General features: G+C 41.8%; 1 protein-coding gene across 1 annotated transcript in view; it reads left to right on the forward strand.

Moving 5' to 3' along the window:
- The first annotated feature begins 13354 nt into the window (after positions 1-13354).
- LOC124798327 (V-type proton ATPase 116 kDa subunit a 1-like) overlaps positions 13355-16786 on the forward strand; it is a 192861-nt gene continuing 189429 nt past the window's right edge. The window contains exon 1 of the mRNA XM_047261677.1: positions 13355-13471. Within this exon, the coding sequence (XP_047117633.1) occupies positions 13355-13471 (117 nt within the window). The remainder of the gene's footprint in view (positions 13472-16786) is intronic.

Genomic DNA, 16786 nt, shown 5'->3' on the forward strand with positions numbered 1-16786 from the left:
TGACTGACCCTTTGTTTGTGCGACTATTTATTTTTCAGCAGTCTTGTGAGAAACTCGCTAGCTGTAGCTTACAAGTTATGCGAGGTACGCGTCTGTATATAGGCTGCAGCTGCCGCACTGCACCTCCCCTACTGCCCCGTAGCCGTTCATAAACGGACCCCCACCATTGCCATTCCCTACTGTGCCGACTGCGCAGGTACGGGCCAAGTTACTGCGTTCAAGTTCTAGCAAGTGTGCCCAGACCCATATCTTTTGAAATTTCGAAATTGTTCGCCATTCGCCGCTGTTCTTCTTGCAACTGAAAATGAGAAATGGCTCTGGATTCTAAAAGCTTCCTGGTATGTTTGCTTTGAGGTAGTGATGCTTTTTCTTGTGTTGGCACCTAGTGTTATCACCACCATCTTCACTTCAAGCAGTTGGACTTTTTATTTTTTGCCTGTTACAGTACCCATCACTTTCTCAGTCTACTTGACTTCTTCTCCTAACATGCTTAAAACTTCTTATCTGGAGAGGTAATCTTTCATCACTCATTCCTTGAAGATGCTCGTTCCAGTTTCTCCTGTTTCCTGTATTTTATTGAAGATGTTAAATATATTCCATTTTCCCTAATTTCTGTGTGTCGAAATCACTGGGCTCTTGTGCATCCCTTTACTGCTCTTTAGAAACCTCATCCCTGTTGATGAATGCGACTTTCTTGATGTTTACTTGTAACCCAAGATTCACTTCCGTAAACAAACACTGGAACTGCTGTTGTCTATAAAATTTCAATCTTGGTTCTTTCCTCGTTTCATTTTTTAGACATGTTTATTGTTCCACATGTATTCCTAAATTTTACTAATTTCTTCTCTACATCTTCATCATACTCATCAGTTACGTCACAACCTAAATAGTTAAAATGTTTAATCTGTTCTATTGTTCAGCTGTTGATCACAATTTTTGTTCATATAGTATATTTCACTCCAAAAGCCATTGATTTTGCCTTCTTTTCAAAAATCGTCAAATGGTACTCTTCACAAACCTTATGTAGTAAATGTATTTCCCTTTGTAGGTCATTTGCAATCCCTGCCAGCAGTGCGGCGTCGTCCGCATTAAAAGATAATTCAAAGGGGAAATATTATTAATTTTAATTCCCCCTATAAAAATCTCCTTCCATTTCCGAATTGCGTCGTCTAAATAAATGTTAAAAGTGTGGGTGAAATGCTGTCGTACTGTTTATTTGTAGCTATAGGCTGTGTTAGAGTGCCATTTATATCTAAAATTACAGTCGTGTGTTTGTATAGACTTTTCAAACTCGTATTAGGTGTTGTGGATATCCTCTTTTCCCCACAAGTCTTCAAAGTTTCTTTGTATCAACATTATCGAATGACAGTAAAATCAATGAACTATAAACGGGTTTCCCTTTTATATACTGTTTCTTGATTATTTATTTGATTATAAATACCGCATCCCTTGTCAATCTACTCCTCCGATACCCTATTTGTTCTTCCCCTAACAAACTCTCAGCTTTAACCTTTAACCTCTTATTCACTTGCATAAACTTCGTATGTGGTGTCCAGCAAGCTAATTTCTCTGAAGTTCCCGCAGATACTACCGCCTTCTTTTTTAAATAGTGATATCAACTTTGTTTGTGACCATGCTTCTAATGTTAAAATATACTGAAAATCTGAATATAGAAACCATTTACTTGTATCTGAGTGCTACCTGCCTATCACCAAAATAATACATGCCAATTTTATACAAACTATTCCGTCTCAGTTAAATACACAGCTGGTCATTAAAATTGTAGAGATATATAACGTGAAATACATGTATCTGAAATGAAAATCCAAAATGCAAAATACCTATTTTTATTTTTCGTTTGAAATCCTTTTTTAAAAAACAATTTTTCTGTTTTATTTCAATACACTTAACATGTAGATATTTTGTATTTGTAAAATGCAAATGCCTCTCTTGAGTTTGTTATTTCATACATCATAGCTTTCATTCATTTAATGGCCCACCTGTTTAAACAAAAAATAGTTCCATGACAGATACAGATGGAGCAATAAGCGCCAAAGGTATACCTGTCAAGTGAATGAGACCACGAAACTAATTATTAGAAGATGGAGGTAGGCATGAGTACACTTTATATGTTAACTGTTATTGTTTGTTTAATGTAAGACCTACCGAAATCAGGTGATAAGACCTAGTGCTCTCAAAAGGAAGTGAAGGGATGAGAGAGTGCAGTCACATACATTACATTGAATAGCGTCAAGAGATATGTGTAAGTAAGGATCTCGGAGTAATTCACACAAAAAAAAATTATGATGCAATAACGTCAGTACGTCAAGTACATTACAATATGTGATCAATGTATCCTAAGTCCTGTGAGACTTATTTAGAAACATCTGGAAAATTCCCTACTCATCCGTACCAACATGAAGGAATACATACTGTAATTCTATTCAGGATCTACTCACAGTCAAGGTACTCTAAATGAAACGTTAGGGAAACTCGCATTAGCAACTTTTAAAGAAACTAAAATGCGGTTAGTTAAAGAACACATAATCTGTCGAAACCGACTGCTGACGGCATCAGAAGTTTAGAAGGGGACAAAGATACCTACGAATGGGCGTCTTCCGCCAGAACTAACGAGAATACAAAGAATGCTAAGCAGCTTGCAAATGGATAAACCTACGTACTGCAGCGTGCTGATAGACGTCATCAAAGAAAGTTTTAATATTTACTTTGCGAGATTCTGTAAATTAGAGGAGCGAAAAGCAAAGGATGGGGTATTAGCATCCATATCTTGTCTTTTTTTTTTAATTGAAATGGGGACTTAAGGCTAGCAGAAAACACATTAAAGAAATTGTTATTTCAGAAGTGTGAAAGATGAAACAAGAAGAAGATGGGAAGAGTTTGCAACATTATACTATAAAAAAGAAGTAAGTCTTCTTATATGGTTATTGAGAACTTCGATTCTTCGGCAGCCAGAAATAGCGCAAATACTACAACAGATCTGGAAACACAAAGTATTTGAAAGATAATTACAATATTTTTGATTCCCTGAACAGATATCCTGCTGTAAAAATAGTTTCCCTAAATACCGGTATAATACTTGTTTATCATATTCTGCTTCTGCTGAAGGACTATTTTTCTTTGGTGGAATAATAATTGAAAAATTATTGGTGTTAAAATCACCGAAACAGATGGCATGTAAAATGGTATTTGATGTGAATAAAGGTATTTTGAAAATACGTATTTTACATTTTGTATTTAAATACTTTTATTTAAAATCATCTTTTATTTACATATGGAATTGAAAAATATAACCAAGTATTTCCATTTTGAAATTAAATACTTTTAATAAACTATTTTGCACATCTATGTTAAATTGCATCACCATGATGGCGGAATGCAATAAATGCCAAATTGGCATAGAGTTTACGACATGCTTGGATATGCAAACTATTAGCATACCAGCGCAACTGGACATAGTAGGTAGGAGTTGGTCATTTATAGGGCGTTCAATAAGCAATGCCCCACATTTTTTTAAAAAGCTATTAATATACATAGACAAACGTCCTTGTTGGTGCTTCACATTTGATGCTTGTTCTGTGGGCAGGTGAAGTTTCGAATCGTTCTGTCAGATGGCAGAGCAGTAGTACAGCGACAAAATGGAGTCTACATATGGCTCTCGTTACAAGCAGCGTGTTGTTATTGAATTCTTGTGTGCAGAAAAAGAAACCGTGGTGAACATCCATAAACGTTTGTATGCAGTGTATGGTGATGCTGCAGTTGATAGGAGTATAATTAGGCTATGGGTAAAGAAAGTTACAGCCTCAGGAAATGCAGAAACAGAGCTCCATGATCAGCCACGCTCGGGATGTCCTGTCTCAGCTAGTGCTCAAGACACGCTGAATCCTGCGGATGCCATTACTCGCGCCGACCGACGCATCAATACTCGACGATTGGCTCTACAGTTGTCGGTCAGCATTGGAAGTGCGTCCGCAGTGATTGAGTCTCTCGGATATTCAAAGAGGTGCTTACGATGGGTTCCACGAATGCTCACAGCGGGCCAAAAGATTCAAAGAAAGACCATTTCATCTGAATTGTTGGAGCGTTTTGAGACCGACAGTGAGGCCTTTCTGCAGCGGATCGTAACGGGGGACGAAAGCTGGATACACCACGTCGCGCCGGAAACAAAAAGGCAGTCATGGAATGGCATAATCCTCATTCACCACAAAAGAAGAAATTCAAGATAACTCCCTGTGCCGGAAAAGTAATGGTGACAGTCTTTTGGGATTGTGATGGTGTCAAGAGGGTCAACCATCAATTTAGAGGCATACGTGAAGACTGAATAAACTCAAGAACCGTTTCCGACGTGTTCGATCGGACAAGAATCCAGCAGAAATGTTGCTCCAACACGATAATGCACGCCCTCACACAAGTCTGAGAAACCGGGAACACATCGCCAAATTGGGTTGGACATCATTGCCTCATCCACGCTACAGTCCAGACCTGGCCCCTCAAACTTCCATCTCTTTGGGCCGCTTAAAGATTATCTATGGGGAGCACGCTTTGAAGATGACGAGAGTGTCAGTTATGAAGTGAAAACATTGCTACGCCTACAGGACAACAGCATTTACAGCACAGAATACATGCTCTTCCACAACGTTGGAGCACGGCCATAGAACGTGATGGAGACTATGTAGAAAAATAGGACATGGACAAGACACGTTGATGTATACTGCACCAAATTCTGACTCTTAACAATAAATATGTTCTGAGAAAAAAAAGTGGAGCATTACTTATTGAATGACCCTGGTACATTCTGTATAAAAGGAAAGATTACAAGGAGGGGGGAGGGGTTTCTCATTCAGAAACCGCTTTTGAGCGGCAGGATTGTAGCCTAACGAGTCTACATTTTATCGTTCTCAGAAACTGCTGCTCTTGTTAGTCGGGTGTCCCAGCACTGTCCTGTGAATATGGAATCGATGGGTTCAGGAATGCCATATTCAACGGCCCCACGTGACTAACGCCCAAAACGACAGACATACGCCAAACAATCTTAAGCTAAAAACGAGCATCAAAATGGATACAAGGATTAGTGAACACAGGGATGTCACAGCGAAACTGAGTACCATAACTCCCAAATCCATCAAAAATAAACTAAAAATATATCTGTTCAAAAATGCAGATAAAAATTCGCTTGACGCCTTCCTGAGGTACAATGTGCATTCGTTCCAACAGTGTAAGTGTAGACCAGATGTGGCTTGGAATCAAAGAAATAGTATCGACAGCAGTTGAGAGATTTATACCAAAAAAATTAGCAAACGATTGAGCTGATCCCCATGATACACAAAACTGGTCAGAATACTGTCGCAGAAACAACGAAAAAAGAACGCCAAATTCAAACGAATGTAAAATCCCCAAGATGGGGATGCTTTACAGAAGATCGAAATCAAGCGCAGACTTCAATGCCAGATGCTTATAATAGCTTACACAACGAAACTTAGTCTCCAAAACTGACAGGAAAATCAAAGAGATTCTGCTCGTATGTTAAGTATGCAAGGGGCAAGGCAAAAACTCTGTGCGATAGCATTGGAGATACTATTGATGACAGTGCTGCTAAAACAGAGCTACTAAACACAGCCTTCCGAAATTCCTTCACCAACGAAGAGGAGTAAATATTCCAGAATTCGAATCAAGAACAGCTGTCAACATGAGTACTTTGGAAATAGATATTGTCGGAGTAGTGATCCAACTTAAATCACTTAATAAAAGCAAGTCTTTCGGTCCAGACTGTTTCTTTCAGAGCATGCTGATGCAATAGCTCCATACTTTAACACTCATATACAATCGCTCGCTCGACGAAAGATCCTTAGCGAAAGACTGGAAAGTGGCACATGTCACACCAATATTCAAGAAAGGCAATAGGAGTAATCCGCTAAATTACAGGCCTTTATCATTAAAGTCGATATGAAGCGGGATTTTGGAACATATATTGCGTTTGTACGTTATGATTTATCTCGAAGAGAACGATCTATTCACAAACAGTGAACACGGATTTTGAAAATGACGTTCTTGTGGAACACAACTAGCTCTTTACTCACGCGAAGTGTTGAGTGCAGTCGACAATGGATCTCAAACTGATTCCACATTTCTAGATTTCCCCAAAACTTTTGAAACAGTACTTCACAAGTGGCTTGTAACCAGATTGCGTGCTTATGGAATATCGTCTCAATTATGAGACTGGATTGGTGATTTCCTGTCAAAAGAGATCACAGTTCGTTGTAACTGACAGCCAGTCACCGAGTGAAACAGAAGTGATTTCTGGCATTCCCCAAGATAGTGTTAAAGGCCCACTGTTGTTACTTATCTATATAAACGATTTAGGAGACAGTCTGAGCAGCCATATTAGGTTGTTTGCAGATGATACTATCGCTTATCGTCTGCTATCTATATGGTGCGAGTCTAAATAATGAAAAGTGCAAGGCCGAGCGCTAAAAGGTATCCTTTAAACTTCGGTTACACGATAAATCAGTCAAATAAAAAGGTCGTAAATTCAGCTAAAACCAAGGAATTCCAATTATGAAAAACTTAAATTGGAAAGTACACATAGACAATCTTGTGGGGAAGAAAAACCAGAGACTGCGTTTTATGGGCAGAACACTTAGAAGATGCAACAGATCTACTAAAGAGACTGCCTACATCACGCTTGTTCGTTCTCATTTGGAGTACTATTGTACGGTATGGGGGGGGGGGGGGGTTCTTATAAGTTAGCATTAACGGAGTAAATCGAGAAAGTTCAAAGAATGGCACCTCGTTTTGTATTATCGAGAAATATGGGAGAGAGTGTCACGGACATGATACAGAATTTGGGGTGGTCATCATTAAAACAAAGGCGTTTCTCATTGCGGCGGGATCTCACGAAATTTCAGTCTGCAGGTTTATCCTCCGAATGTAAAAATATTTAGTTGACACCGACCTACACATGGAGAAACGATCATCATAATAAAGTAAGGGAAATCAGAGCTCGCACGAAAAGGTATAGGTGTTCGTTTTTTCCGAGCCTTGTTCTGGAGTGGAATAATAGAGAATTACTGCGAAGGTGATTCGGTGACCCCTCCGCCAGGCACTCAAGTGCGATTTGCAGAGTAGCCACATAGCTGTAGCTGTAGATATTTTACTGGTAGAAAACTCTAGGGGCTACGAAATTTCCTGGTCGTCACTCTATAGTTGGCTGATGTACCTGCAAACTAGCTCCCGACTATATCTGGACTCCCAGACATACGAAGGGTGTTTGAAAGGTCCGTGCAAAGTCCGAGAGATGGCACGACCGGCGCGTATCGAGGTCATGTTTAGTTAGTAGCATCTTTGGAAAGAACGCACACAAAGTTTCATCCATATTGGTCTAGTTCTTTGTGTTTGGCATTCGTGTGAATCAAGGAAGTCGAGTGATTGTCAAAAAATGGACGAAAAAGAATTTCGTGTTGTGATTAAACATTACTTTATGAAAGGCAAAACGACTCAGGAGACTAAAGAGATGCTTGATAAACATTACCGTGACTCTGCACCTTCGATTAGAACATTTTACAAGTAGTTTCAAAATTTTCGGAGTGGCCATATGGGCACAAATGATGCTGAACGTTCTGGACGACCTGTGGATGTTATGACTCCCGAAGTCATTGATAAAATCCATGATGTGGTGATGGATGACAGAAGAGTTAAGGTGTGTGAGATTGGTAGCGCTGTGGTCATCTCAAATGAACGGGACATAATATTTTGCATAAACATGTGGACGTGAGAAAGCTACCCGCGAGATGTGTTCCGCGATTGCTCAAGCTTGACCAAAAACGGAATCGTGTTAAGTGTTGCAAGGATGGTTTGCAGCTGTTCAGGAAGAATCGGCAGGACTTTAAGTGTCGTTTCGTCACTGTGGATGAAATATGTATACATTACTATACTCCTGAGACCAAAGACAAATCTAAACAATGGGTTACCAAGGGAGAATCTGCACCAAAAAAGGCGAAGACCATTCCTTCAGCCAGAGAGGTTATGGCGACTGTCTTTTTGGATTCACAAGGGATAATCCTCATCGACTATCTGGAAAAGGGTAAAACTATTATAGGTGCATATTATTCATCGTTATTGGACCGCCTGAAAACTGAGTTGCAAGAAAAACGCCGGCGATTGGACCGCAAAAAGTCCTTTTCCATCACGACAATGCACCATCACACACCTCAGCAGTTGTGGTCTCAAAATTAAATGAAACAGGATTCCAACTCATTTCACATCCCCCCTATGTTCCAGACTCGGCTCCCTCAGACTACTATTTGTTCCCCAATTTGAAGAAATGGCCGTCTGGACAAAGATTTTATTCAAACGAGGAGGTGATTGCAGCAAATAACTATTTTGCAGACTTGGACAATTCCTATTATTCGGAAGGGATCAACAAATTAGAACAGCGTTGGACGAAGCGTGTAAGTCTAATAGGAGACTATGTCGAAGAATAAAAAAGGTTTACGCCCCTTGTATATGGTTAGTACCTACACCGACCCTGTCAGTACCCAAAGCACAGCTGCACTTGCCCATACAGCCATTAAATAAAACAATCTTACAGCGCTACCATCACTTTTGACAATGAGTTATTATTAAGAACGGTCTCCAGTTCATCTTCTAGTGGGCAGCTGTCGCGTGCTCGCTACACGAGATGCTGCTGTGATGTAGGCAATGGATAAGTGATTTTGCTGCGGTACTCGTTCATTTTGATCCACAACAATATTTGAACAATAAAGTATAAGCAAACATTTATAACGACATACGATAAAGAGCCTTTTTTATGACAATATACACCCACGTGATGAGCCAACAAGTTATGGCGATTATATTATCGTCACACCAGATATTATCAAATGTTTCGACCCTTCACAAACTCTGTGTACTAAATATCACGCCCTGTACACCCCTAAATCATCTACAGTACAGAGTTAATTATGCTTCCTTCCTACTGTACCGTATATGCAGAATAATTAGAATTCGTTGTTCGCTATCTACATCTACGTGATTACTCTGCTATTCACAATAAAGTGCCTGGCAGAGGGTTCAATAAACCACCTTCATGCTGTCTACCGTTCCGCTCTCGCACGGCACGCTGGAAAAACGAGCACTTAAATTTTTCCGTGCACGCCCTGATTTCTCTTACTTTATCGTGATGATCATTTCTCCCTATGTAGGTGGGTGCCAACAGAATGTTTTCGCAATCGGAGGAGAAAACTGGTGATTGAAATTTCATGAGAAGATCCCGTCGCAACGAAAAACGCCTTTGTTTTAATGATTGCCACTCCAATTCACGTATCATGTCTGTGACACTATCTCCCCTATTTCGCGATAATACAAAACGAGCTGCCCTTCTTTGTACTTTTTCGATGTCATCTGTCAGTCCCACCTGATGCGGATCCCACACCGCACTGCAGTACTCCAAAATAGCGCGGACAAGTGTAGTGCAAGCAGTCTCTTTGGTAGACCTGTTTCACCTTCTAAGTGTTCTGCCAATGAATCGCAGTCTTTGGTTTGCTCTACCCACAGTATTATCTATGTGATCGTTCCAATTTAGGTTATTTGTAATTGTAATCCCCAAGTATTTAGTTGAATTTACAGCCCTCAGATGTGTGACTTATCGCGTAATCGAAATTTAGCTGATTTCTTTTAGTACTCATGTGAATAACTTCGCACTTTTCTTTATTCAGGGTCAATTGCCACTTTTTGCACCATATAGATATCTTATCTAAGTCATTTTGGAAGTCGTTTTGATCATCTGGTGAGTTAACAAGACGGTAAATGACAGCATCATCTGCAAACAATCTAAGACGGCTACTCAGATTGTCTCCTATGTCATTAATATAGATCAGAAACAATAGAGGGCCTATAACAATTCCTTTGGGGAACGCCGGATATATTACTTCGGTTTTACTCGATGACTTTCCGTCTATTACTACGAACTGTGACCTTTCTGACGGGAAATCACGAATCCAGTCGCACAACTGAGGCGATACTCCGTAGGCACGCAGTTTGGTTAGAAGACGCTTGTGAGGAACGGTGTCGAAAGCCTTCAGGAAATCTAAAAATATAGAATCAATTTGACATCCCCTGTCGATAGCACTTATTACTTTATGAGTATAAAGAGCTAGTTGTGTTTCACAGGAACGATATTTTCTGAATCCTTGCTGACTATATGTCAATAAATCGTTTTCTTCGAGGTACTTCATAATGTTCGAATACAGTATATGTTCTAAAACCCTACTGCAAATCGACGTTAGTGATATAGGCCTGTAATTCAGCGGATTACTCGTACTTCCCTTTTTGGGTATTGGTGTGACTTGAGCAATTTTCCAGTCTTTAGGTACGTATCTTTCTGTGAGCGAGTGGTTGTATATAATTGCTAAATATGGAGATATTTTTTGGGTACGGCAGTACTAATCGCCACGAATAGATAAGTGTGTGTTTTTTATTTTAAAACAATCATACTAGTCAGTCGACAGTCGAGCTCTTTCTTTCCTCTTCGAAGAACAAGGACTTGATCCGAAAATTCAGAAGTTAAAAAGTATCTCATCAGCATTAGTTCAATAGTGGAATCCATGGGCGAAATATCTGACCCCGTCCTGATTAAAAGATAACTCGGACAGTACGAAGGTGCACCACCACTTCGCTTCAGCATCATACTGAAAGAAATCATCCGAAAGTGGAAAAAAGAAGTAAATTTGCTGAACTGTTGGAAACCCATCCACGTAACTAAGAGTCTAGAAAGATTATAGCAAAATTGTATGCATGACCGTGGCAGACGACTCGGCCCTTTTAATAAATGACGAGACCACCGCAATCATACCAACAGGAACCCTCAAAACCTACGCTGTAAAAGTTGTCTTACCGATTTCCTACCAAAAAAACTCAATTTGTTTGTTAAAATTCTCACATTCAAAAATTGTCCACATAGTCTGTCAGATCGAGAGAGTCCTGTGCTTTACGTATCTAAACGAGAATTCGTAACCTACCGGTGCAGATAAAAATCGCAGAGAAAAATCACCTGTAGAAATTGAAGATGGTCTGCGGAAGAATTCAGGAAAGCTAGAGTAAAAAAGGCTGTCCACACACACACAAGCACGCATACACACACACGATGTCAGGCATTACGGACACTCGCATCAGAAGCACTTCATGCCACCTAAACTGTCTCCTTTCACAAAAAAGGTGGCATCGAAAACATCTGAAAGAGGAACCCAAAATTATGAGAAAGATTCTCGGCCACATTGGATGTGGATTAAACTTCCGGAAAACAACACAAAAATTATCCAACCTCATGGCAGTAATCTGAAAAATTGCATTAAAACTGAACCGGCACATCCATACATTCTCAGCAACAAGAGTTATTCACAAAATTTTAAAGTACTCGGGGCAGCTGAAAAATATGCACTGGATTCTACAGGTCATAAAAGATCTAGAAAGAGCCCAGAAAAATCCCTCGGAAGCTCTGGGCAGAAACTACTACAAACCAGACTATTGATAGACGGAAAGTGCAGTCGAAGAACGAAACTACGAAGAAAAGAGTAACAAAAGGGACTGAAAAAAGGAAGAGAGAGCACGGCGAAAAATTGGGAGCTATACGGCAACTCACAAAACTGAATTATAAAACTTTGCAGGATCAGATATTCTCCAGTTGCACCCAACCCAGGACGAGAAATTGCGGTGTCTTGACATTAACCGTATTTTCTAAGCTGAAAGAACTTTTACAAGCAGGATTCACTCACTTTTAAATACTGGACATAAACGCATTACGAGAGGTCAAACAAGCAAAAAATTTGAATTTCAGTTTGTCGTATTTCGGAGGTAAGGATCGCTGAATAGTGTTCGCATATAAGGACGCTCTTCGAAATTAGAATTAAACACGCTAGTTTCAATTGATTTTTCGTCCCTTTAGTGTTGTACTACTGTCTAATTACACACTCTATATTACGTGCTGCAGAGCTTTTGTCGTTGCTCGCAGTGAGTAGAGCTTGTACAGAATAATGTGGCACTTGCACAGAAACGCATTCTCGCCATAAGTGCTGGTCGAATCCATCGCATTTTTTCAGAAGGGACAACCGCTCCAATTGACCGTCGCCTGCCAACCCGTACTTTCCAGCACTCTCGTTTGCCATCCCTTTGCAACATAGTCTTCGGGCATCGCAGGTACAGGGAAGAATTTTATAATCGGGCACACGTGGTTATGTCGAATGCCATTAAAATGTTGTCTGAAAAGGCAAACGAGGAAGCAAAAATCTTATTAAAACCTGTGCTTGTGGGGGGTTACAGGAACCGCTGGTATTCCAGTCACACAATCAAGAGAATAAAGAAGGATGGGGAAACATGCGTACAAGCACCTCCCAAGGTTTCACTACTGTGGAAAAAGGAAAAGAAAATTTTATCTTTAGGAAATTGGACATTTGTGATAAGTTCTTTGGGACCAAACTGCTGAGGTCATCGGTCCCTAAGCTTACACATTACTTAATCTAACTTAAACGAACTTACGTTAAGGACAACACACACACCCATGCCCGATGGAGGACTCAAACCTCGGACGGGGAGAGCCGCAGGAACCGTGGCAAGGCGCCCTAGACCGCACGGCTAACATCTTTAGGTAACACTGTATTGCCAAACAATTCGTCAGCAATACAATTTTCTTGTGGCAGATGTTCTTTATTTTACATTGTCAGTGTTCTAGTAAGTGACATCTGCTACACTACATATTTTGCAATTTTTGTTTTATGAGATTTCTTATAGTGCGTTGTTCAGACGTGTTCTGCTTTGCTTGATCCTTTGTTTATCTAACTATTTCTTTTTCAGTACTCCAATGAGAAACTGAACGTAAAAATCGGTCGTATTGCTGGTTATACTGAAATAACCAGTTAACAAGATAGTTTACAGGCTCGATCTTTGCAGCTAACAAATTACGCGAGACAATTGATTAATGTCTAGGCTTCAGCGTCTTACTGGTCCTCCCCTAGTGCGCTGAGGTCTAACGAAGCCCCAACCAGTACCTCCATTTGCTCTCCTAACTCGCCGTCTACACAGGTGTCGGTCAAAGTTACTTTGTGAGCACTCAACGTGTAAATTTCTGGCAACTTTCTGAATCAAAACTGGACTCCTACTTGCTGATCTAAATGTCAGAATACTGTAAATATGTTCTCTCTCTCTTTCTCTCTCCCTCCCTCCCTCCCTCCCTCCCTCTCCCTCCCTCCCTCCCTCTCTCTCTCTCTATACCTCTCTCTCTTTCAATTTTTAATGCACCAGATTCGCTTTTTAATACAGCTTTTCTCTGTATTTGTTCACAGCAGCCATGGGGGCGATGTTTCGGAGCGAGAAGATGGCCTTGTGCCAGCTCTTCATCCAGCCTGAAGCCGCTTACGCTTCTGTGTCCGAACTGGGAGAATTGGGCATTGCTCAGTTTCGGGATGTGAGTATGAATGCCCCTATACAGTATCACTGTGCAGACGTATAGTGATCCTCTCTGACTTCTTAAACATAAAAAATTATACTTTTAACGTAGAATATATTGAACAGTTTATGACTTTGAGAACACTGACAGCAACAGTGCGATCTGTCAATTGGCAGCATCATCATCCATCTGACATCCACTACGCAGTAAAGCCTTCCTTATGCTTTTCTGTGCATTACGATCTCGAGGTGTAAGGTTGCGTTGGGTTGTTTGGGGGAAGAGACCAAACTGCGAGGTCATCGGCCTCATCGGACTATGGAAGGACGGGGAAGGAAGATGGCAGTGCCCTTTCAAAGGAGCGATTTAGGGAAATCACGGAAAACCTAAATCAGGGTGGCCAAACGCGGGATTGAACCGTCGTCCTCTCGAATGCAACTCCAATACGAGGTGTAACCATCCTTGTTGCTCTACATGTTATCCGTCTTCTGTTACGGCGTCGTCTTGGAATTAACTTATCTCTTGGAATCCAGCAAAGAACTTCGTAGGCCCTGAAAATTTAGTACTTTCCCTTCGTACACACTGTTTTATGAAATTTCTGGCGAATTGTCGGGTGTCTGTAACTTGTTGCCATGGTATTTCGGCGCAGAGAGTGTCCTGGTCGTCTTCAGATGAATACAGGCGAAATTACACTGAGCTTCCCTATTTAGGACGCCGTCAGAACATGCATGGTGTTCCCAACTGCACTGCTTGAGCGCATGCGCTACTGCTGCAAGGCAGTGCGCTTCGCCGTGTGTCCTTCGTGGTGAAAGATTGCCTCATCGGCATCAGATCGATCTTGTTCATTTGGTAAAGTTACAGAACGGCGCTGGTTATGCGGAGCACGCAGTTTTTTTATGACAGGGCTCCATGAAGAATATAACTGAAAGCTTTTCTCCTGGCTGATAAGGGACTCGAGACAGTTGATGATGGAGCTGCAAAAGTTTGATGCATGGGCCGCATTTCTTGTTACATTGTATTTCATCGAATGATCAGTAGAATTATAGTGCTCTGTGATAGCGCAGTTGTGGTCTTGGAGTCCGCCCCGTTGGTTGAGGGGTCAGCACATCTGGCTGCCATGCAGCAGGCCCGGGTTCGATTCCCGGCCGGGTAGGAGATCTCCGCTTGGGCATTGGGTGTTGCCTTGTCCTCATCATCATTTCATCATCATCATCAACACCGAGAGAGGTGGCCCAATGGTTAGCACACTGGACTCGCATTCGGGAGGACGACGGCCATCCTGATGAAGGTTTTCCATGATTTCCCTAGATCGTTTCAGCCAAATACTGGGCTGACTCGCATTCGGGAGGACGACGGTTCAAACCCGTCTCCGGCCGTCCTGGTTTAGGTTATCCATGATTTCCCTAAATCGTTTCAGGCAAATGCTGATCTGGTTCCTTTGAAAGGGCACGGCCGGCTTCCTTTCCCATTCTTCCCTAATCCGAGTTTGTACTCCGTCTCTAATGACTTCGTTGTCGACGGGACGTTAAACATTAATCTCCTCCTATTCCTCTCTTCATGGACACGCTAGTCTCCCAATGTGACTTGCAATTCGGAGGCCGAACTCCCCCCCCCTCTCCATCCGCCCCCGCCCCCTCACCCCCCTCGTGGGGCCTCCCGGCCATCAGTGTCACAAGATCAGCATTGCTGTCTTGAAGGAAGCGAGCATATAAATGGTGCTCCAGGATACGCTCCTGAACAGTGCGTGTCATCTGCACTATACAGAGTGTGTATGTTTAACTAAAACCTGGCATCAGCAATAGACCACAAAGCAGAGCAACGAAATTCCATGTATTACCCAAAAGCCTACGGTTTTTGAGGTAAACGTAAAATCTGGTCGACTCTGAAGAGAATACGGATCCATAATGGTAGATGTGCCTATTTTCTGCATAGATGTGGCAAGAAATCGACGCCCTTCTGCGAATGTGGTGAAATCCAAACCTTAAAACACATTATAAAAGAATGCTCTCGGACAGCTGATGAAGTGAAACCTGAAGATTTCCTGATGGCGACTCCAGAAGCAATAGCCTATATAAATACAGGGTGTTTCAAAAATGACCGGTATATTTGAAACGGCAATAAAAACTAAGCGAGCAGCGATAGAAATACACCGTTTGTTGCAATATGCTTGGGACAACAGTACATTTTCAGGCGGACAAACTTTCGAAATTACAGTAGTTACAATTTTCAACAACAGATGGCGCTGCAAGTGATGTGAAAGATATAGAAGACAACGCAGTCTGTGGGTGCGCCATTCTGTACGTCGTCTTTCTGCTGTAAGCGTGTGCTGTTCACAACGTGCAAGTGTGCTGTAGACAACATGGTTTATTCCTTAGAACAGAGGATTTTTCTGGTGTTTGAATTCCACCGCCTAGGACACAGTGTTGTTGCAACAAGACGAAGTTTTCAACGGAGGTTTAATGTAACCAAAGGACCGAAAAGCGATACAATAAAGGATCTGTTTGAAAAATTTCAACGGACTGGGAACGTGATGGATGAACGTGCTGGAAAGGTAGGGCGACCGCGTACGGCAACCACAGAGGGCAACACGCAGCTAGTGCAGCAGGTGATCCAACAGCGGCCTCGGGTTTCCGTTCGCCGTGTTGCAGCTGCAGTCCAAATGACGCCAACGTCCACGTATCGTCTCATGCGCCAGAGTTTACACCTCTATCCATACAAAATTCAAACGCGGCAACCCCTCAGCGTCGCTACCATTGCTGCACGAGAGACATTCGCTAACGATATAGTGCACAGGATTGATGACGGCGATATGCATGTGGGCAGCATTTGGTTTACTGACGAAGCTTATTTTTACCTGGACAGCTTGGTCAATAAACAGAACTGGCGCATATGGGGAACCGAAAAGCCCCATGTTGCAGTCCCATCGTCCCTGCATCCTCAAAAAGTACTGGTCTGGGCCGCCATTTATTCCAAAGGAATCATTGGCCCATTTTTCAGATCCGAAACGATTACTGCATCACGCTATCTGGACATTCTTCGTGAATTTGTGGCGGTACAAACTGCCTTAGACGACACTGCGAACACCTCGTGGTTTATGCAAGATGGTGCCCGGCCACATCGCACGGCCGACGTCTTTAATTTCCTGAATGAATATTTCGATGATCGTGTGATTGCTTTGGGCTATCCGAAACATACAGGAGGCGGTGTGGATTGGCCTCCCTATTCGCCAGACATGAACCCCTGCGACTTCTTTCTGTGGGGACACTTGAAAGACCAGGTGTACCGCCAGAATCCAGAAACAATTGAACAGCTGAAGCAGTACATCTCATCTGCATG

The sequence above is a fragment of the Schistocerca piceifrons genome, chromosome 5 (assembly GCF_021461385.2).
Source record: "Schistocerca piceifrons isolate TAMUIC-IGC-003096 chromosome 5, iqSchPice1.1, whole genome shotgun sequence".
In the NCBI taxonomy this organism is placed as follows: Eukaryota; Metazoa; Arthropoda; class Insecta; order Orthoptera; family Acrididae; genus Schistocerca; species Schistocerca piceifrons.